At 51.7% G+C, this 23,197-nt stretch overlaps 1 protein-coding gene and 1 pseudogene across 1 annotated transcript in view; one reads left to right on the top strand and one right to left on the bottom strand.

Annotated features, from left to right (window-relative positions):
- The window catches only part of SPNS3 (SPNS lysolipid transporter 3, sphingosine-1-phosphate (putative)), a 67,578-nt gene that overhangs the window by 13,010 nt on the left and 31,371 nt on the right, over positions 1-23,197 (top strand). Inside the window, exons 4-9 of the mRNA XM_060133430.1 lie at positions 14,240-14,305; positions 18,980-19,116; positions 19,661-19,812; positions 20,525-20,591; positions 21,290-21,438; positions 22,236-22,388. Coding sequence (XP_059989413.1) covers positions 14,240-14,305; positions 18,980-19,116; positions 19,661-19,812; positions 20,525-20,591; positions 21,290-21,438; positions 22,236-22,388 — 724 coding nt within the window. The remainder of the gene's footprint in view (positions 1-14,239; positions 14,306-18,979; positions 19,117-19,660; positions 19,813-20,524; positions 20,592-21,289; positions 21,439-22,235; positions 22,389-23,197) is intronic.
- LOC132512372 (5S ribosomal RNA) lies at positions 3,372-3,489 on the bottom strand (annotated as a pseudogene).

Here is a 23,197-nt window from a genome sequence, read left to right as displayed (position 1 = left end):
GAGAAGCCACCGCAATGAGAAGCCCATGCACCCCAATGAAGAGTAGCCCCCGCTTGCCACAACTAGAGAAAGCCAGTGCACAGCCAAAAATAAGAATAAATAAATAAATAAATTTAAAAAAACAAACAAAAAAAGAAATACCTCTGCTGAAAATAATTAGTCCCAGGCTGGTGCAGCTGGTTGCCTAAGAAGCATGTTTCATTCACTCATTCAGAACATCCATTCTGTCTTGCTGCTCTGGTTAAGGCCTGGGCCAGACTCTGGAGGAGGCAGAAAGAGTGCCTTTCCTTTAAGGGGCTTACTGACTCATGGGAAAGAGAGAAAAATCCCAATAATGAGCAGTAAGTTTCAGGATAAAGATAAGTACTCAGCCAAGCCTGCAGGCTTCCTGGAGGAGGTGACCTCTGAGTGGAGTTTGGAAACACCAGTAGGAGGTGGTATCATGAGCCCAATGGGTGGATACTGAAAGCTCAGGGAACACTGAGAGCCGGGGATGGGGAAAGTTTAGAAAATTCCCTTCCTTTTTTTCATCTGTCTCTGCCCACTTCCTCTTTCCCTCTCTCTTTCTTCCTTTCCTTCTCTTTTCCCATCTTCCCTTTAGTTTGGCAGCCTCCCTCAGCCTCACCCTGCCCCCAGTTCAGGCCCACCACTCACCAGGGCTAGGTCCCTATTAACTGCTAGTCCTTGTATTCATAGCTTCCAAGGGAAAGGAGGAATTTTCAAAATTGCTACCCCCAGGGAATACCCTGGAGGTCTAGTGGTTAGGGCCCAGCTTTGATCCCTGAGTGGGAATCTAAGATCCTGCAAGCCTTGTGGTATGGCCAAAAAAGAAACAAAACAAAACAGGGGAGCCCAGGTGAAGAGGGGAAGTGGGCTTCTGCAGTCACAAAATCCTGACCTTTCTGGTGTAGCTGCACCCATGCAGCACCGGCAGCCCTGACCCTGCCTCAGCCACAGGTATAGCACATGGTTGGTCATGTTTATCTTGTTTTGTTTCATAGCATTATTTTTTGGTGTGATCATAAAAACTATACAGGCCACTACTTTTTCTTTTTTAATATTATTATGTAAGTGAGATACTGCAGAAAATTTAGTATATACAAATGAGACAGTAAGGTAGTACAGGGAATTCCTTGGCGTTCCAGTGGTTAGGACTCAGTGCTTTCACTACTGGGGCCTGGGTTCAATCCCTTTTTGGGGAACTAAGATCCCGTAAGCATGACCAAAAAAAAAAGAAAAAGATAGTATAGCAAAAAGGAGAGGAGCACAGAGTTCAGAACCAGGTGGGGCAGTTATTTAGCCTCTTTGGGGCTGTTTCTGATTCTAAAAAATAAGTATAATTATCATACCCAACTCACAGGTAGTTGGCAGGGTCCAGCACATGGTGAGTACTATTTAATATTTGCTATTATTACTATTGGAAAGTAAAGAAAAAAGAAAAAAAAAGAAAGGAAAAAAAGTACCTATAATTCTAGGAGCCTGAGATAAATACTGTTAACTCTTTGGGATATATGCTTCTATACTTTTGCCCTGGGTATATGCTTTATAAAAAGGGTCGGTTCTGGGCTTCCCTGATGGCGCAGTGGTTGAGAGTCCGCCTGCCGATGAAGGGGACACGGGTTCGTGCCCCGGTCTGGGAAGATCCCACATGCCGCGGAGCGGCTGGGCCCGTGAGCCATGGCCGCTGAGCCTGCGCGTCCGGAGCCTGTGCTCCGCAGCGGGAGAGGCCACAACAGTGAGAGGCCCGCGTAGAGCAAAAAAAAAAAAAAAAAAAGATCGGTTCCATAATGTGGGATACAATATGATCACAGCTCTTATTTTCCCAGTTAATCACTCATGATTGCATGTGTCTCATTAGCAAGAAATCCAGGATCTTTAGACCACCCTGAATTATCCATGAACTTTGGGGGTTTATACTATGCCTGGAATAGTTCATGACTGCTGTTGCTTCTTATGGCCACATGGTGTCACTATTGGAGCCTGATCCCAACCAGTCCATAGGACTTGCTGGTGAAGGATGCTGTTGTGTCCTTTTGAAAACCGGCTAAACTCAGCTAGGGGCTTGCAGGCTTGAGATCCCAAGCCTGTGGCTCTCAGTGCGTAGCAGCTCTCTTTCCTGTACACTTCCCCCTAGTTAGTGTGCCCGCTAGCTTCAGGAGCCCCAGGTTAGGACAGTATTTCCTTTTCTCCTTGGGAACCCACACCAGGGGCTTGTTTAAACCCTCCAAATATAAAGGGTCACCTGACACCCCCTTATCCTGGGAGTGTGGTCACTTCCTCTTGTAGGGCACCGAAGTGGTTAGCTTTCTGTGAAAGATGTTGTTTGCTCACACAACGGCTACTTGCCTACTTCTTCTTTACTAACGGAGGCAGCCTCCCACGGGGCCCACCTTCCCAGCTTCTCTTGCAGCTGGGTCACAGACATTGGCTCAAACCTGGCTGGAGGGTCTTGAGGGGATGCTGGCTGGGGGATTTCTGGGGAAGATTTTCCTCTCTGATAAATATACATGAATATATTTCAGGAGAAATCTTCCTTATTGGGACTTCCCTGACCGTCCAATGGTCAAGACTTCACCTTCCAATGTAGGAGGTGCGGGTTTGATTCCTGGTCAGGGAGCTAAGATCCCACATGCCTCTCGGCCAAAAAACCTAAAACATAAGCAGTATTGTAACAAATTCAATAAAGACTTCAAAAATGGTCCACATCAAAAAAATCTTTAAAAAAAGAAAAGAAATCTTCCTTCTTATATGTGAGAGGGCAAACCTGCAGACGAAGGCTGAGGTAGCCAGCCTTCAAGAAGATCTCCAGGTAGCTTTGCCTCCTGGTTTCCATGCCCTTGTGTAGTCCTCTCGTGCAGTGAATCAGGGCTGGCCTATGTGACCGATTAGAATACAGCAGAATGCAGACTTAGAGGGCTAGATTGTGAAAGGTATTGAAGTTTCTGCCCTGGTCCCTATTGGATTGCTCCCTCTGGAGGGAGCAAGCCACCACACTGTAAGGACACATACCCCACTGTGAGGACACATACCCCACCGTGAGGACACTCAGGCAGATCTGCAGAGAGGGGTCAACAGCCAGTGCCGACTTGCCAGCCATGTGGGTGAACCATGGGGGTCCTTGGAAGTGGACCCTCCAGCTCCAGTCAAGCCTTCAGATGAGCACAGCCCCAGGTGACATCTCACTGCATCACATGGGAGACTGAGCCAGAACCCCCAGTAAGCTGCTCTGACCCACTGAAGCCGTGAGGGATAATAAATATTGTTGCTTAAAGCCATACGTTTGGGGGGGGGGTTGTTATACAGCAATAGATAAGTACTCAAAGGCCAACACTATAAAGACTTCAGAGAGGAAAGATGGAAAACACTGGTGTCTTCGATGACATCATGGTGCCACTGAGTTCTCTCATCCAAGTACTAACCAGGCCCGACCCTGCTTAGCTTCCGAGATCAGATGAGATCGGGCGTGTTCAGGGTGGTATGGCCATAGACCATGGTGCCACTGAGTTAACCAACCCTGAAACCTCCTACTTCCCATCCCTTAGAGTGAGAGACGTACACACAAACTGCAAAGCTGAGTGGACCTTCTAGGGCCATCCAATCCCTCCACCACCATGGCTACCAACATTCTGATAGGGTAGTTGAGGCGCAGAGAGGGAAAGCCTCTGGTTTGCCCCTCGTAGTGTTGGACCCCAGGCTTCCTACGTGGTCATCCATGACTCTGTGTTGCCCCACGCCGGCCTCCTGCTCCTGGGACGTGATGTTCTTCTGTTTTATTCCTAAAATGCCTCTTGGGCAACGCCTCTTCATAAAAAACCCCTCTAGAGGTCAAATCCTGAATCCCTGGTAGGAACCCACCTTTGGAAGCCGAGGAGTCCAAGGCAGTCGGTCGTATTCTGATGCTGTGCTCCTGGCCAACACCCAGTCTCCTGGATTTGACCAATCCCGGGGGTGCTGACTCCTTGAGCTGCTCCCTTGCTCTGAAAGCCAAGGCAGGGTGGCATTCTGGGCTGGCATAGTGAGGGCTGGACCTGGAAAGGGGTGACCATGACCAGCGTATCTGGGGCAGCTGCCTCTGGATGGGGGGCAGCTCTGTCTCAGTGTTCACTAGCTGCAGTGCTCTTGTGTAGTTTGCATGAGTGTGAGTGTGTGTGTGTGCTTGCAGGCTTGGTTTCTCACTCATGCACTCATACTTGAGGGTGTAGCTCTGCCCGTCACTCCTCGGCCCTGAGGGCAGGGCTGAGACCAAAGTCTCATCTATGTGTGCCAGGGAAAACCCTGTTTTATTTAACACTGACATAGCATTTCCTCAACACCAGGCAAAATTCTAGGCACATTTCAAACTCATTTAAGCTGCAACAACCCTACAAGCTATGTACTATCATTATCCCCATTTTATAAATTTATTTATTTACTTATTTTTGGCTGTGTTGGGTCTTCGTTGCTGCGTGCGGGCTTTCTCTAATTGTGGTGAGCGGGGGCTACTCTTCGTTGCGGTGCGCAGGCTTCTCATTGCTGTGGCTTCTCTTGTTGCAGAGCACGGGCTCTAGGGCACGCAGGCTCAGTAGTTGTGGCGCACAGGCTCAGTTGCTCCGCGGCATGTGGGATCTTCCCGGACCAGGGCTGAAACCCGTGTCCCCTGCGTTGGCCGGTGGATTCTGAACCACTGCGCCACCAGGGAAGTCCCATCCCCATTTTATAGGTGGGATAATAGAGGCACAGAGAGGTTGATTGGCCTAAGATCAAAGGGTCAGTGAGTAGTGAGTCTGGCTCCGGGTTAGGATCTTAGCCATGATGCCAGCCTGCCTGCGTGTGCTCAGGCTGAAAGGCCTGATTCTGAACTTCCCTATGTTTCACAAAGACCATCCACGTGGGGTTTGTGGTTGGACCGCATGGCAGAGGCCAAGGACCAATCACTACCATCGTCATCATCACCATCATCGTCATAACAATAATAATTGTCACCGAATGCTTCCTACGTGCCAGGCTCTATGCCGGGAATGTTACGCATACTTATCTCAGTTTGTCCTCACAGTTAACCCCTCCAGCACATATTCTTCTCTCTGTATCACACATGAGATCATTGAGGCTCAGAGAGGCTGGGGACTTGCCCAAGGTACACAGCTAGGAAGAAGCAAAATCGGAATTCGAATCCAGGCTCGTCAGACGGCAAAGCTCGTTTCCTTGCCATGTCACCAGACTGGTTTTTTGTTTGTTTGCTTTAACTTAAAAAAAAAATTGAGGTGAAATTCACATAACATAAAATTTTAAACGTTTTAAAGCATGCAATTCGGTGGCATTTGTTACATTCACTATACTGTGCAACCATCACCTCTATCAAGTCCCCAAAACATTTTCATCACCCCAAGCGAGAGAGACCTATGTACCTATGAAGCATTCCCTCCTCTCAGCCCCTGGCAACCACTAATCTGTTTTCTATTTCTATAGACTTAACTATTTGGGGTATTTCATGTAAATGGAATCATATATTGTGTGACTTTTTGTGTCTGGCTCCTCTCACTTAGTGTGTTTTTGAAATTTAGCCACGTTGTACGTGGGTCAGGACCTCATGCCTCTTTATGGATGACTAACATTCCATTGCAGGTATACACCACATGTTGTTTACTGATTTGTCAGTTGATGGACATTTGTTTCCACCTTTTGGCAAGTGTGAATAGCACTGCTATGAACATTCATGTGACAGTGTTTCTTTGAGCCCCTATTTTCAGTTCTTTTGGGCATATGCTTAGGAGTAGAATTGCTGGGTCATGTGGCATTCTATGATTCACCTTATTTTTCTAAATTGGAGTATAGTTGCTTTACACTGCTGTGTAGGTTTCTGCTGTACGGCAAAGTGAATCAGCTATACGTATAAATATAGCCCCTCTTTTTTGGATTTCCTTCCCATGTAGGTCACCACAGAGCACTGAGTAGAGTTCCCTGGGCTATACAGTAGGGTCTCATTAGTTATCTATTTTATACAGAGTATCAATAGTGTATATATGTCAATCCCAATCTCCCAATTCATCCCACCCCCCCCTTCCCCCCTTGGTGTCCATATGTTTGTTCTCTATGTCTGTGTCTCTATTTCTGCTTTGCAAATAAGATCATCTATACCATTTTTCTAGATTCCACATATATGTGTTAATATACGATATTTGTTTTTCTCTTTCTGACTTCACTCTGTATGACAGTCTGTAGATCCATCCACGTCTCTGCAAATGACACAATTTCGTTCCTTTTTATGGCTGAGTAATATTCCATTGTATATATGTACCACATCTTCTTTATCTATTCCTCTGTTGATGGACATTTAGGTTGCTTCCATGTCCTGGATATTGTAAATAGTGCTGCAATGAACATTCAGGTGCATGCATCTTTTTGAATTATGGTTTTATTTGGGTATATACCCAAGAGTGGGATTGCTGGGTCATATTGTAGTTCTACTTTTAGTTTTTAAAGGAACCTCTATACTGTTCTCCATAGTGGCTGTATTAGTTTACATTCCCACCAACACTGTAAGAGGGTACCCTTTTCTCCACACCCTCTCTAGCATTTATTGTTTGTAGATTTTTAAAAATTTTTATTTATTTATTTTATTTTTGGCTGCATTGGGTCTTTGTTGCTGCACGCGGGCTTTCTCTAGTTGCAGTGAGCGGGGACTACTCTTCGTTGTGGTGCACAGGCTTCTCGTTGCAGTGGCTTCTCTTGTTGCGGAGCACGGGTTCTAGGCTCGCGGGCTTCAGTAGTTGTGGCATACAGGCTCAGTAGTTGTGGCTTACAGGCTTAGTTGCTCCACTGCATGTGGGATCTTCCCAGACCAGGGCTCGAACCCTTGTCCCCTGAATTGGCAGGCGAATTCTTAACCACTGCGTCACCAGAGAAGCTCCATTGCCCATTTTTAATTGAGTTGTTTGTCATTTTGTGGTTTATCTTTTTATTTAGAAATAACTTTCAACTTACAGAAAAATTACAATATAGTACAAAGAAACCCAAGCAATCTTTACCCAAATTCATCTATTATTAACATTTTGCCCCATTTGCTTTCTTGCTGTATCTGTTTTTTCTTTTTTTTTTCCTGAACCACTCGAATGTAAGTTGCTTACAGGATGGCCCTTTACCCCTAAATGCTTCAGTGCAAGGATTTCACTTACATAACCGTAGTGCAGTCATCAACTTCAGTAAATTCAACACTGATCTATTTCTTCCTAATCTATCATCTACATTCCAATTTTATCCATTGATCCAATAATATGCATTTCTTCCTCCAGTTTAGGACCCAGTCCAGGATCCCATGTTGCATTTAACTATCATATCTCTTTCATCTCCTTTAATGTGAAACAATCCCTCAGTCTTTCTTAGTCTTTTGTGACCTTGACATTTTGAATAATACAGTTTCTTTAAAAAAACATAGTCTTCTATACTCTTACCATCTGATCTAGCAATTGTGCTTCTTGGTATTTACCCAAAGGAGTTAAAAACTTACGGCCACACAAAAACTTGCACATGGATTTTTTTTATCAGCTTTATTTATAGTTGCCCAAACTTGCAAGCATCCAAGATGCCCTTCAGGAGGTGAATGGATAAACCACGGCCCATCCAGACAATGGAATATTATGCAGTACTAAGAAGAAATGAGAACCTTGCCAAAGGGGCAGCCGGTGGCGCCCTGCTCGCCCGCGTCAGCGCCCTGGGCTGGTAGGACCTGCTCCCTTCCCTTGCCTCAAGGTGCTCTTCAGAATCTGAAAAGGAAGCAGTTGGGGGCATGGTGCCCGTGAGCTGGGGCGCACACCAGGGACATCTTTCGTCCCCAGGTCCCTCCCCGAGCTTGAGGTCAGAACAGAGATGAGAGTCTAGAGGAGAAAGGAAACTCGCCCTTTGGGCTGATGCCCACGCTGGGAAAGCTCTGGCTGACTCTTCGTGGTGCAAGCATCTCGGTCTTCATTTTACAGATGAGCTGACTTGAAGCGTAGAGGAACCCATTCATTTCTTAGTCCAACAGTTAATTAAAGCATCTACTTTGTGCCAGGCCCTGGGTTAGGCTCTGGAGACACAACCACGAACAAGACACGCGCTCCTGAAGGAAGACACAAAACATAAGGGAGTGATGCCCAACTGAACTTGAGCCCGCAGAGGTCCGCACAGGGGTGCCCAGCTCTGCCACACATGTATCAATACAGAGTGGCGGGCTGCCTCCCTGGACCTGTTTCTCCATGAGGAAGTAGAGAACATCTGCTCCCTTCCCCTAACTTTCTGGAAAGAAGGCCAGGGAGGAAGAGCCCTCTCTCCCCCAAGGTCTTGGTTCTTTTGGACAGGTCCACTTGCCAGAAGACCAAGGGGGCTTATTTCTGCCGAAGCTGCAGGGATAGGCCTCAGGGCACAGAGCCCTAGTGACCTCACTGCCGGAGCAGGTGCAGGGGGATGGGATAGTTTCTAACTCAGGGGCACAACCTTTAGACACAGGACCTCCTCCTCTTTCAAACACTGCGTGGCTGGAGAGCCAGGGGCTAGAGCTGTCTCCCTACATGGTCTCTATAAAGCAGTGCTGGATAGCTGGGGCCGGACTGAGAGCTGCTGGCAGGTAGATCTGGTTTCCCGTACCAGCCGTGGCTGTGGGCAGTTCACTTAAGCCCCTCTGAGTCTCAGTTTCATCCCAGAAATGGAGGAAATGACAGTATTTACCGTATAGAGGTGTTGGGAGATCAAATGAGATAATGCACTTAAAATGCTGTACAGTGGTTAAGAATCCACCTGCCAATGCAGGGGACACAGTTCGAGCACTGGTCCAGGAAGATCCCACATGCTGTGGAGCAACTAAACCCGTGCACCACAACTACTGAGCCTGCGCTCTAGAGCCTGTGAGCCACAACTACTGAGCCCGCGCGCCACAACTACTGAAGCCCCTGCCCCTAGAGCCCGTGCTCCGCAACAAGAGAAGCCACCACAATGAGAAGCCCACGCACTACAACGAAGAGTAGCCCCCGCTCGTCGCAGCAAGAGAAAGCCGCGTGCAGCAATGAAGACCCAGTGCAGCCAAAAATAAATAAATTAAATAAATAAATTTTTAAAAAAAGAAGAAGAAGAAATGAGCTCTCAAGCCATGAAACAACATGGAGGAAACTTCAATGCAAATGACTAAGAGAAAGAAGCCAATCTAAAAGGGCTACATCGTGTAAGATTCCAACTATATGACATTCTGGAAAAGGCAAAACTATGGAGACAGTAAAAATATCAGTGGTTGTCAGAGGATGAGGGGAGGGAGGGATGAATAGGCAGAGCACAGAGGCTTTTAGGGCAATAAAACTATTCTGTGACACTATAATGGTGAGTACATGTGGTACGTTTGTCCAAACCCATAGAAGGTACCACACCAAGAATGAACCCTAATGTAAACTATGGACTCTGAGTGATAATGATGGGTCAAGGTCATCAACTGAAGCAAATGTCCCACTCGGGAGAGTGGGGTGCTGATAATAGGGGAGGCTATGCATGTGTGGGGCAAGTGGGAGTAAAGAGTAAAGAGGGGTAAATGGGAAATCCTAACCTTTTGCTCAGTTTTGCTGTGAACCTAAAACCGCTCTAAAAAATAAAGTCTATTAAAAAAATAGTGTCCCTCATTTGGGTTTGTCTGATGTTTCCACGTGATTAGATTGGGGTCATGCATTCCTGGTGGAAATCCTGCCCCTCGTTGGTGATGCTATTTTAATCCTTTGGTCAAGATGTTGCCTGATTCTCCTCCTGTATCGTTACCCTTCCCCCCACCTGCTACTAATAAACAATCTGTAAAGAGACACTTTTTTTTTTTTTTTTTTTTTTTTTGCGGTACGCGGGCCTCTCACTGTTGTGGCCTCTCTCGTTGCGGAGCACAGGCTCCAGACGCGCAGGCTCAGCGGCCATGGCTCACGGGCCCAGCCGCTCCGGGGCATGTGGGATCTTCCCAGACTGGGGCACGAACCCGCGTCCCCTGCATCGGCAGGCGGACTCTCAACCACTGTGCCACCAGGGAAGCCCTGTAAAGAGACACTTTAAGAGCATGCCAATATCTTTCCCCTCATCAAAAATCTCCCGCTAAACTTCACATCCAATGTTGAGTTTTGCCCACAGGCTGCCTTCCTGTCGGCCGCCCCTCGCTGTCTTTGTTTCTCCGGTTAGGACATTACGTAGGAGCAGGTTAGCCTCCGCTTCCGGTCCAGTCCAGTGTCGCTCTCCTGGCCAACACCCAGCCTTCCTGATCTGACCCGGGTTCGAGTCCCTCATTCACAGCCCATCTCATGTGTGGCAGCCAGACCTTCCCACAGCGAGTGGGACTCTGGGAGACTCGTCTCATTTCCTGTCCTGCAAAGCTTCTCTTTCTCACGGCTGCTACCATAGCCCCAGGCTAGGTCAAAAGGACCAGCCACCCTGGGTGGTGAGGCCAGGAGCTCTCTTCCCCCCAGCAGGCCTCAGGGGCTGCGGATGGTGAAATCTCACCTTCGAGGCTGCACTGGGATCAGTAGAGACCTGCAGTAAGATACCGAACGGTTAGGGCAGCTGCTTTGAGGTTGGGCGGCTGGGAGCCCACAGGAAGTGACTTGGTGCAGATCTGATGCGTCTTTACCCCGGCACCCATCCCGGGACGGGAGCTGCAGGCTGGCGAGGCTGGGGGCATGTCCGCGGAGTGCGGGGAACCTGGGCCCGAGGGGCTTCAGGGCTGGTCCCCGGGGCCAGGCGGGCACTCAAGGGCCATGGGCTCGGGTCCGTGCCCCTCTCCATCCACGCCCACCCCCTGGAGCCTGCCCCGCTGGAGAGCTTACGTGGCTGCTGCCGTGCTCTGCTACATCAACCTCCTGAACTACATGAACTGGTTCATCATTGCAGGTGAGGAAGGGGATGGGCATCCTGGGCGGCACTTGCCCATCTACCTGCTGGCTGCCCTGCCACCAGCCGGTGCTGTGTATCCACAGTGGGCTTCTGTCCAGCAGACTTTCTTCTTGTGCAGCACATCCCTGCTATTCTTACCCCCGGCCTGGTTTCAGCCTGGCCTGAAATGGGGGAGGGTCAAATGAGTTCCCAATCCAGCCCCAAACTGTATATGCACCCAGGTGTGGGTGCACAATGGTGGGTGGGTGAGGACAGCAGGGAGGACTGGGCCTCGGGCAAATGTCTGGTGGTTCTGGGTGGATGGTCGGGGTGAGGTCGTGGAGGACAGGGTGGCCTGGCCCTGCTCCCAAGCAAGAACTAGCTGGCTGGTTGTTTCTGGGGCATCAGGCTGCGTGCAAACTCTGCACATTCTGCCTTCCTTCCTGTAGGCCCCAGGGCTCAACCTGCTGTGTCTTCATGTCACTCACTCATGCACTTATTAATTTGTCCATTCATTCATTCAAGATTCAGCCTTTTCTCTCTTGATCGCGGATTCCTTCAAGATCGACTGAGCACTATGGGCCTTGGGGACCCTCTGGTGGGCCTTGGGGACCCAGGGGAGGGGAAGTCAACCTTGTAGCTCCTGAACTCAGGAATGAGCCTCATGGGGCAGAGGGACAGAGGAGTCTGGGGAGCTCCGAGGAGGTGCTTGCAGCAGGCGGGGCCCTCCTCCGAGCCCAGGGTATGGATTCAGCAGTTACCAGCTCGCAGCTGTGGAATGAATGGGCCTGGGGTTGCAGATAGCACCAGACCCAGTGGGTGTGTCTGTCTTCGAGGAGCTCAGAGGCATACAGGACACACGTAGAAGTGGCTCTAATCCAGGACAGACTCGGGAGAGCATCATTTGGGTAGCCCCAGGATGAAAAACTGAGGGTTCCGACAGAATTCACAGAGGAGGGGTATATGGTTTGGGTCTTGAAGGCTGAAAAAATCGGTAAAGCAGGGAATGGGGTCAGGCAAGGGCATTCAGAGAGAGGGGTCGGCGTGAGCCAGAGCACATGGGGCCAAAGTGCATGCTCTGATCAGGAGAGGAGCTGGGGGAAGCAGCAACTTATTCTAAAAGGGTGTTTGGGGCTGGATCATAGGTTTCTTGGGGGCCAGGCTGGGAGCTTGCACTTTCTGCTGAGGCCGTGGGGAGCAAGTGGGGAGACTGTAATCAGACTTGAGGCCCTGATGGAGGCAAGAGGAGATGGGGAGGTCAGTCAGAGGCTACCACTAGGATTAGACTGGAGCTGGGGAGGCATGAGTTGGACTGGGGGTGGAGGGCATGAAGGGGAGAGGAGGGGTCAACCAGGCATGTGGAGCTCTTTCAGCCCCGCAGGCTGGGATCCTTGCTTTCCTGGGAGGCCGCTGGCTGCGCTGTCAGTCCCTGAGTCCTCCCGGCCTGAGGCACTTTCCCTGATGGGAATTCCTCTGGCTGTGTGAGTAGCAAGGCTGTGGTTATTGGGCTGAGGGAGGCCAGGAGAAGCGAAACTCCACAGAGTGCCTGGGGACGGTTGGAGCAGGTGATTGTCAGCCACTAGAATTCTCTGGTGTGAAGCAGGTCTTTGGGAGGCCAGAGGGACAGAGGAAAGATAAAAACAAGGCTGGGACTTCCCTAGTGGCACAGTGGTTAAGAATCCACCTGCCAATGCGGGGGACACGGGTTTCAGCCCTGGTCCGGGAAGATCCTACATGCCGCGGAGCAACTAAGCCCGTGCGCCACAACTACCGAGCCTGCGCTCTAGAGCCCATGAGCCACAACTACTGAGCCCATGCGCCACAACTAGCGAGCCTGCGCTCTAGAGCCCATGAGCCACAACTACTGAGCCTGAGTGCCAGAACTACTGAAGCCCACGTGCCTAGAGCCCGTGCTCCACAACAAGAGAAGCCACCGCAATGAGAAGCCCGCGCACCGCAACGAAGAGTAGCCCCCGCTTGCCGCAACTAGAGAAAGTCCGTGCACAGCAATGAAGACCCAACACAGCCAAGAAAAACAGAGCAGCGCAGGACTGGGGGGAGCCCAGGAGCAGTCAAAACAAGGGGCTGAGTCCCAGTCCCCCAAATGAGTGCGAATATAGAGAATTTTTACTTAGCCATTTTCTTTGTTTACCTGTGTTGTCTCTTGCCAATGAATATGTCTAATTCGTGTAAGTAAAAGTATTAAAAGGGAAGGAAAGACATACAAGTTGGTATCTGGACATTGTGGCAACTGGGTACAAAGTGAATATCGGAAAAAAACCCTCTCACTTTGCTTCTCTGTTTCTCCCATCTTTTTCACCCACTGGCTGGTCTCACAGGTGTGGATGTGGGGCTTTCTTCTCCATCGTGGGGATGTTTCTGCAGGGCTCCATTTGTGACTCTGGGTGGGAGGGTAGACCCAGCTCCCCTAATTCCAGCTGTACAGCCATAGGTGGCTGGAGCCTCTGTTTCTCCAACTGTATAATGGGGACAGTGATACTGAGGGCCCTCAGCCATCTCATAATGCAATCAAAGTGATGACAGGGCCAGAGCCTCACAGCTCAGATGAGCAGGTGCCTGGGACCGTGACTGACTCTGGAGTACCACCAAGGGGCTGAGGGGATTTCGGCCTAGCGATCTCTCGGAGGGCCTTCAGAGCAAGAGCCTGCCACCCTCAGGGGCCGAGGTCGGACCTAAGTGGGACCCTCTGAAGCTCTCATGGGCATTCCGTGTTTGTGTGTCCATGCCCCTGGAAGAACATGCTTGTGTGTGCATGTGTGCAGGCCAGGGCACATATGCCTTTGCATGCACATGCTCATGCAGGTATATGTATGTCTATGAATGTCTGGAGTTTGTATACGAGCAGGGCTGCACAATCCCAGGGACTTTCATTTACACTGTAGTCTAAGTGAACGGCTGCCGTCACTATGACTGTGACGTGACGGGCGGCCCTGCACGTGTGCAAATGCATGCATGCCTGTGCGTGTGTCTTTACGTGTACATCTCAGTGTACGTATGTCCGGGTGTACGAGACTGGGCTTACACGCCTGTGAGTGCAGGCTCCTGTACGTGTGTGTCTCGGTGCCTCTGGGTGTGCATGTCTGCGTGCAGCTGTGTGGATCTGCATGTCTGCGTGCCTGCATGCCTAAGTGTCATGCTTGTGCATGAATGTGTGCATATCTGTGCCTTTGGGATGTGCTGGCTCCTGTATCTGTGTGTGTGTGTGTGTGTGTGTATGTGTTTGTGTGCATGTGTGGGAGAGAGGGGAAGAGAACAGTGGGCCCGGCTGCCACACCGGTGCTGTGCTGGTCGGCTGCAGGCCTGTCCCAAATGCAGGGGCAGCTGCCCTTAGAGGCCTGGCAGGCAACTTCCCATTTCCTGAGCACTGTCCTTCCGCCCACAGGAGTTCTGCTGGACGTACAGAAGTTTTATCAGATCAGTGACAGCAATGCTGGTTTGCTTCAGACAGGTAAGGAGGGAATCCCCAGCCTGGGGCCCTGGGCTCATGCTGGGTGGGGGTCTTTCAGCAGGTCCTGCTCTGTGTCCATCTCCAGCTGCTGGGAAATGGGTGCCAGGCTGAGCCTCACTGAGTCCCTTGGCACAGAGGATGGGTGGTATTTGAGTGGGAGGGACAGTCTGGGTCGGAGAAGGAGGCAGCACAGGCTGGGATCTGGTTGGCGCCTGAGCAGCCTCTTAGGGTTTGAGGGTAGGAGCTGTGGAAGAAGCAACGGGAGCCGGTGCTGGAAAAGCCTCCCGCGTGGAGTTGCTCACTCATCCTTCACATCTGTTAAGCTCAGCTTTGTAGCCGGGGTTGAGAGTTTCTGACGTGTGCTTTCCTCTCACGGACCTGATCGCTAGGACACAGACAGACAGACAGTGGACTTCCCTGGCAGTCCAGTGGTTAAGACTCTGGGCTTCCACTGCAGGGGGCATGGGTTCGATGCCTGGTTGGGGAACTAAGATCCCACATGCCTCGAGGAGCAGCCAAAAAAAATATAAAAAGGTAGACAGAGACACGTACCCCGCCCATGGGCTCAGGTGGGGTCTGGGCCCACTGGGGCCTACATTCCAGCAGTGGGGAGCAGCCACACCTCCCATTCCAAGGTTGGGGTCACAAGGCATTAACTTTTCCCCAATGTCTGGATGGCGACACACACATGCACACGCACATGTATGCACACAGTCACAACACAGGATACACGTGTGTGTTCTTTACAGTTTTGAGAGAATTCATGTACAGATCGAGCCCGTATATTTCTTTCCTAAAATAGATCTGCCTGAGAACAAGCATCTGGCTCTTTTTTTCCCACCTCCCCTTTAATACTCACCTGTCCACCATTTAAAACATATTTATTTATTTATTTGGCTGTGCCAGGTCTTAGTTGTGGCATGTGGGATCTAGTTCCCTGACCAGGGATCGAACCCGGGCTCCCTGCATTGGGAGCGTGGAGTCTTAACTGCTGGACCACCAAGGAAGTTCCTGTCCACCATTTTTGGCAGGAAAATACACCTATCCCCATTCTGAGTTTTACTAGGTATAGAAACCTCCAGGGTACTAGACAAAGGGACCCCTCATGGCTGTTTGGCTTCTGTTGATGAGGCCCTGGAACGGGTCAGAGAGAGCATCGGTAGAAACCAATTGGGGATGTTTCTGCCAGGCTACAAACCCGGGGATGGCAAGGCGCCAAGCCTTATCTAGCTGTCCCGCTCATGTGTGACAGTCTACTATTTATCTACGATTGAGAATTCAGAAGTGAGATGGTTGTCTTAGGGGTGGGTATCAACACATTTATTTCAACTAAAAAAATGAAGCCAACATTTTAATATCTTTTCTTTTTTTTTTTTTTTGCGGTACGCGGGGCTCTCACTGTTGTGGCCTCTCCTGTTGCGGAGCACAGGCTCCGGACGCGCAGGCTCAGCGGCCATGGCCCGTGTCCCCTGCATCGGCAGGCGGACTCTCAACCACTGCGCCACCAGGGAAGCTCTTAATCTCTTTCTTACAGACAACCAGTCTGATCTGTCCTACTGATTTGGCAAATGAGGACTGGCTTTGCCCATAAGCCTTTATGGTAGACATTTCCTGTACACTGAATGAGCTTAATCTGTAGCCTAAGTATTTGGATGAAAATATAGTTTAAAACATACAATCATGCTGGAAATCACATCCTTCTCAACTATTTAAACTTACGATAAAAATGCCTGAGCTGAAAACATGCAAAAGGGTACACAGTTCTGTAAACCGAGGCACCGAGCAAAAGAGGTAGATCACTGGTTAGACCACCGTGTTTTCCAATTGCTCCTGTCTTGGGGCTGAGGCCGGCAGCTGGTGCTTACCTTCCAGTCATATTGTAGCCAAAGGGAGACTGTGTCTCGGTTCAATACCCACAACCTTCTAGATTAAACAAATAATGGAATCTGAGTCAGTATTTCCCTTCCCTGGTTCTTACCATGGTGAACAGGATTATGACCACAAGGCCCCTGATAAGTGAGTTGTGGGGAGGGAGAAGTTTGTGTGTATGAGAGAGAGCGGGGGGAAGCCTGTGAACATGGGGACGTGCTTGTGAGTGTGTAGTGGGGAATGTGCGTGTGCGTGTGAGTGTGTGTGTTTGAGGTTGGATGAAGGGAAGGGGTTTCTCTGCAGAAGCAGCCCAAAGAGGTGTGTGGAAAGGGCAGTGGGCTTGGAGGCCTGACGACCAGGCTTGTCCCCAGTGACCTCAGGTGAGTCTTTTCACCTTTCTGGGTCACCGTGCAATGGCCCTAAGACCCACCCTGCTGTCTGCAGGGTGGTAGACTGGAGGAAACCGATGACTCAGAGGGCACGGTGTAGCTCTAAGAGTGGGGTGGAAGGTGGGGGGAAGCAGTGGTCAGACACCCCTCGCCCCACCGCTATGGGACAGAGAAGCTGCTGGAGTTAGTTAACTGATTTACAATATTTAAAACGAACACTGATGTGGACCTCACCGTGTGCCAGGTGCTAGTCTAAGGGCTTAATAACATTAACTCATTTAATCTCACAACAATCCCACGAGGCAGGGATTATTATTATGCCCATTGTACGGATGATGAACCTGAGGCACAGAGAGGCTATGGGGCTTGCTGAAGGTCACACAGCTGGTAAGTGACAGAGCTGGGATTCAAATCCAGGTAGCTGCTTATAGAGTCCTTCTCTGAACCCTGTGCTCCTTAATTACTCCCACCTTGTCACAGAAATGATTTTAATCTGGAGAGCGAAGGCGTGCCTGCCTTCCACTTAGGGGCAGGCGTCTCCAACCCAGGAGATCTGCAGGTTTAAGGTGTTTATATCCTGTAAAGGATTCCCTACCCCAAATCTCATAAAAGTATGAGATTTGGGGAAATATTTTATAAGCTTTAGGTAAAGAAGATGTGCATTAACAAGACACAAAATGACTCCCCCCCCAAGAAGATTGATAAATTTGACTACATCAAAGCTAAATCCTTCTGTATGATGGTGACTGAAACTATAAGTGCAATTAGCAATAATAATAGATGACATTTGTTGGGCATTTACATAAAGCCCGTCACTGCCTTTTATATGCTTTATTTTATTTAATCTTCCCTATAACCTTATGGGGGAAGTACTATTACTATCGTACTCTGTAGTTGATAAAGGGAAAACAGGAGAGTTAAGGATTTTGTCCAAAGTCACACAACTAGGAAGTGGTGGGGTCAGGATGTGAGCCCAGGTATTCAGTCGCAGAATTTGCATTTTAAATCCTTAATACAAATATAAAGGACTGGGAGAAATTTATCCACAAAGAGCCCGATAGAAAAATAGGCAGAGGATGTGAACACAGAGCCTGCTACTCAGAATCACTTGGAAAAAGAACAATGCAGGTTAAAACGTCAGCGAGACGCCATTTGTGTTTCAACCATTAAATGAACAAAAATAAATCGATTGATCCTAGCAAGTGTCAGCAAGCAATATACATACTTCTATTCAAGTGTAAATTGATACAGCCTTTTTGGAGGCCTATTTTGGCAGTAGTTATTATATATTTAAATGCCGTTCACACCAAAGACCTTTCTCAGCGGAGGATTAGGTCAAACCATATTAAACTGCCGTTTTCGTAGGTCAAAACTGGCTTAATTTCCGCAATTGCCTACGGCTCAACCCAGTAATAGAGCGGGTCGGGGCAAAGTGGGAGGGGCTGGAACCTGAGCTGGGACGAATCTGGACATTCATTGGGCTCAGGAAATGTCAATCATCTGTGCTCCTGAATGAAGACGCAGACGCTGGGCGGGGCCCCCCAAAGCCTAAGGACCTTGGGTGGTGGGACGGGGTGGAGGAGGGTCGGACCTTGCCCAGGTCACCTGGCGGCTCTCGGAGGCAGCGGAGGAGGGTGGAGGAGATTTTATTTGAGGAACAGAAGCAGTGAAGGTAGTTATCCACGTGGTATAGTCACGCAAAAACGTGGCAGTTTCTTTGTCTTCGCAGAATAGCAAACGCATTCACTAATCCAGTCACCAATTCATAAGCGTTTAGTACTTTAAAAAACTGTATAAATACAACTGCAGCGTCAGGGGAATGTTTTACCTACTTAGGAAGACCAAATCTTTTCCAGCCTCCAGGGGCCGCTGGTTTATAATCACTGTGCTCATTCTAAACCGTGCTCATCAGCTCGGAGCAGGCACCTGGCCCGCACCCCGCCCCCTCTTGCCTTCCACGCCCTGCCTCCAGCAGGGGCTTGAGAGCGAAGTCCCTGTGAGTTCTCCGAGAGACAGGGCCCTGGCAGCTCCACGCCGGGGTCTGTGTTCACTTCTGTCTCACGTTTACACGGCCTGGGAGGGGGATGTTGACTTCTCCACTGCTGGGCTGGTGCTCAGAGAGGTGGAGTTAGTAACCCAAGGCTGCACAGTGAGCAAGCAGCAGAACTGAGATTTGAGTCGGGGCCCTGCCCCCACCCTTTCCTTCCAGTCCCCCTGACTCTGGGCAGTGGTGGGGATTGGATTGGGGGATTCACCTTATCTTTTCCTCCTCCCAGCCTCCACCCACTGCCAAGCTTGTGGTGTCTGAGCTGGTTCCCTTTTCTGGGCCTGCTGGACCCATCTGCCCCCCGCCCCCACCCCCCCTCCGCCTTTGTCGAGCCGGGGATGCATGCTGCCCCCTGCGTGTCTCCTTCAGTCTTCATCGGCTGCCTGCTGCTGTCTGCACCCGTGTTCGGATACCTGGGCGACCGACACAGCCGCAAGGTGACGCTGAGCTTAGGTATCCTGCTCTGGTCAGGAGCAGGCCTCTGCAGCTCCTTCATCCCCCCTCGGGTAGGTACCTTCACCCCTTCCCAGGCCCCCGGGGGACCCTCCCCCACCTTCTTCCTCCCTGATCCAGCCCCAGCAGAGCTGCTTCTGCTCCATTGCAGGCTCCAGGCTGGCTGGGGGATTGTCTTCTAAGGGCTGAGAGAGGGGCCTTCTGAACAGGCTGTTGGACTTTCTTAACAGGGGCCTTCCTCTCTGGCATCTCCCGCTGCTGCCCATGGCTTCACTTCCGCTCGACTGTGCTGGGGCTGGGGGTGAGGGTAACTGCTACTGTCTGCGGGAACTGGCCTGGTTAGCACAGATGATGCCCAGGAAGAAGGCTACTCGGGGCAGGGGGTTGGGGGTGGCTGTGGACACCAGCAGGGGGCACCCGTGTGGTTTGGGGAGCCTGGACTGGGAGGATAATGAGGTGTCTGGAGCCCTGATCTCCCTCTCCTCCCCTGGGGCACGTGTCACCAGATGCCCTCGGGTCCCTCTGACAAATCCTCAGGTCCCCTTGCCCCGAGGGTGATTTCTGGAACTCACTGCAGTCTTGTGCCTGTTTGCCCAGTACTCCTGGCTCTTCTTCCTGTCCCGGGGGGTGGTGGGCACTGGCACTGCCAGCTACTCCACCACTGCGCCCACTGTCCTGGGAGACCTCTTCGTGAGGGACCAGCGAACCCGAGTGCTGGCCATCTTCTACATCTTTATCCCTGTTGGAAGGTTGGTATTACCCTGGATCCACTTCCCTGGGTGGTAAACTGAGGCCTAAAGGAGTCAGAACAGGAGCCGGGCTGGGTGGAGGAGACATCAGAGCAGAAAGGCTTGGAATCCCAACTCTACCCCTTCCTCACTGTGTCACTTTACCTCTCTGAACCTCAGTTTCCTCATCTGTAAATGGGGCCAATAACACGAACTGACAGGCTATGGTGGGAGTTAGAGATACATAATGAGGATGCTCCCTACATGCTAGTACACTCCAGGAAGGGGTGAGAAATAGCGGCGCAGCAGTGTGGGCTGCACAGGGAGGGGCCAGCCCTGGGAGGGGAGGCAGACAAATGTCTTAGGGTTGGGCCATGCACTCCATAGTGGGGTAGGACAGAGTGGGTTTTGCAGTCAGGCCCCTGAGCTCTGACTCAGGTTTCCTGAAATCTCCTGATTTGGGCAGGGCTGAGACTTGGGGAGGTGGGGTGGGTGGTCCCCAGATAGAGAGACAGTGGATGTTTGGAATGGGCGTGGAGCCAGAGGTCACCTGTGACTTGACCAAGGGCAGTGGACATCTGGGCCTCACGTGGCTCACTTTTCCTAGTGAAAAAGGCAATGAGCTGCAGAGAGCCGGCTCCCTGGGGTCGGGGCACCCCGGCTCAGGCTGGCCTTGGGGCCTCAGGGCTGCCTCCCTTCCCTCACTGCCCATTTCCCCTGCCCCCTGTCGCAGTGGTCTGGGCTACGTGCTGGGGTCGGCTGTGACGGAGCTGACCGGGAACTGGCGTTGGGCCCTCCGAGTGAGTCCAGCTTCCTTTTCTTCCCTCCGCTTTCCCCCTGGGCCGGCAGGGACTTTCCAGCCTCCAGTGGCCTTTGCCCCTTGGCACGGTATCTGGCGCCATGGGGGGTGTTCAGACATCAGCAGCTCAGACATTTGGGGCGTCCTGTGGACCACGGCCTCTGGAAGTCGTGCCCCTGGTTCAGATCCCAGCTGCTCAGTTTGCTAGCTTGCAAGTCACCTCCCTCTTTGGGGCCTCACTTTGCCTGTCTGTAGAGTGGGGGAGTAAAGTCTACCTTATGGAATCTTGAGGATTAATGAGATAAGGGATAGGAAGACACTAGGGCAGGGCTGGTGTGGCAGATGGAGGTGTGGGCCTGGAAAAGGGACAGTTATTGGGGCAGCAAGTACTCAACAGTCAGGGTCAGTGTAGTCAAGCCTCCAGGTCTCAACCATGTCAGGCTCACAGGTCCCAATAGAGTGGTGTCTGTATAGGACAGACAGGTGTTAAGTCAAACCCCAAGGGGACCCTGCTCCCCAGAGAGGCTGTCCTCTCAGGGGTGAGGGGGTGAGAAACAGTGGTTTGTCAAGCTCTGTGTATAACCAGCTCCCAGGAAGTGGGTCCCTCCCCCGCCTGGACCACAGAGTTCAGTCACTGCCAGGATCTCCTGGGTCGCAGTAGTGTGTGGCCCTGAGCTTCCTGGGCCCTCCTGTCCCCAGATCATGCCCTGCCTGGAAGCCGTGGCCTTGATCCTGCTTATCGTCCTGGTTCCAGACCCACCCCGGGGAGCTGCTGAGAAGCAGGGGGTGGTGACCGTTGGGGGCCCAAGGAGCACCTGGTGTGAGGACGTCAGATACCTGGGGAGAAAGTGAGTGTCCCTGCCCCTCCCTGCATGTCACTGAAAACCCCTCTGTCTGCCCCGGCATCACTGACTTCCTTCCCTCCACCTCCAGAGAACCCTCCCCGACTGCCCTCTTCCTTCTCTGAGCTCCCGCTCACCAACGGAGATGCCCCTCCCCCACTCGGAGGCCCCCTCCCCCTAGCCATGTGACGGTGGAATACGGGCTGGGAGAGAGGGAGGAAGACACTGAGCTCCAGCCTTGGCTCTGCCCTGCCTTATCCCAGAGTGACCTGAGCCTTGGAGCCTCACTTCCCTCATTTATTCAGTGGACATAGTTCTCCAGCTTTGCCGGCTTCTCAGGGTTACTGGGAAGATGCCCGAGTGAATCACTCACCTCTCAGCCTCACGGGAGAGCATCCCTCCTCTGTTCCAGGCGTGGTCGGGGAGGCAGATAGGAGTCACCCACATGGCCGGGTCTCGTGATTTACCAAAATATGGGGCACGGGCAGGACCCCACTCTCTTTGTTACAGACCCACGAGCCGAGTGGAGGGCACTCAGAGGAGGGTGGGGCAGCACAGACAGCTTGCTGGAGAATGTGATGTTGGATTTGGGTCCGTCAGTCTGGGGAGACTTGGTCAGGCAGAGAGGAGGGAGGAAGGGACAGCTGGAGGGAAGGTGCGGAGGTGGGAGGGGCAGGCTGCTTAGGGAGTGTCGGAAGGACCTGGAGCCACCTGGGTGCCCAGGAGAGGGGGGAGTGGGGCGGTAGGAGGCTCCCGCAGCCCCAGCCCTCTCCCGGGTCGAGCCACATCATCTTCTCTTACAGCTGGAGTTTTGTGGGGTCGACCCTTGGAGTGACAGCCATGGCCTTTGTGACTGGAGCTCTGGGCTTCTGGGCCCCCAAGTTTCTGTTCGAGGCCCGTGTGGTGCACGGGCTGCAGCTTCCCTGCTTTCGGGAGCCGTGCAGCAGCCAGGACAGGTGAGGAGGGGCGTCTGGGTGCCGGCTCAGGGGGGCTCTTGATGGGGAAGTTCTCAGGAGGTTCTGAGCCCCCAGATTCAGCCTCTGTGGGCTCATGGAGCTCTGGGCAGACACCGGGACTTGGGGGCCCGCTGGCAGGTGGCAGACCTGGTTTTAGCTTGGGCAGAGCCCCTGCTGCTCTGAGCGGCCACGGGCGGCTCCCTTGTTCTCTCTGGGCCCCAGTCCCTGTCTTCCTGCTCTTGGGCTGCTATGGGGGTCCAGAAAGCACTTGTGGGTGGGTGAGGCTTCTGTGGGGCCTGTCCTTCGGAGGGACCCGTAGTGTGAGGTCGTTCCATTCTACAGATGGCAAACTGAGGCACTGGGATGCTTCATTACTTCTCTGGCTTAGGGATTTCACACATGCATTTGTATGTTCTCTGCCTGATTGGAGGCGCTGACAGTCCTGGGAAGCTGCTCTTCTCACCCTGCTGTTCTCCTGTCCCCCCAGCTGACCCTGTTCTCCAGGGGCTCCATGACCTCCTGATGGAGCGGGCATGTCTAATCCTCTCTTATTTGCTTCCTCCTTCTCCCTGCTGATGCTTTCCAGTCTCCTTGAGGACCCCTTCTCCTCCCTGATCCTGCCCCGATGGGTTTCTCAGAGTTCCTCAGGGCTCCGTGTTCTCCCCTGAGGCCTCAATGACACTAGTGCTCTGCTGGCAGCATTGACATCCCTTCTCCCCAGCCTCCTCTCTTGCCTCTGCCTCCCTCCCTGATGCCCAGGGAGAGCTTCGTGTCATTTCCAGAATGTCCCCTGCTCCGTCACTTGTCTC

This window comes from Lagenorhynchus albirostris, chromosome 20, assembly GCF_949774975.1.
Source record: "Lagenorhynchus albirostris chromosome 20, mLagAlb1.1, whole genome shotgun sequence".
NCBI lineage: Eukaryota > Metazoa > Chordata > Mammalia > Artiodactyla > Delphinidae > Lagenorhynchus > Lagenorhynchus albirostris.
This window is presented reverse-complemented; position numbering and strand designations above follow the sequence as displayed.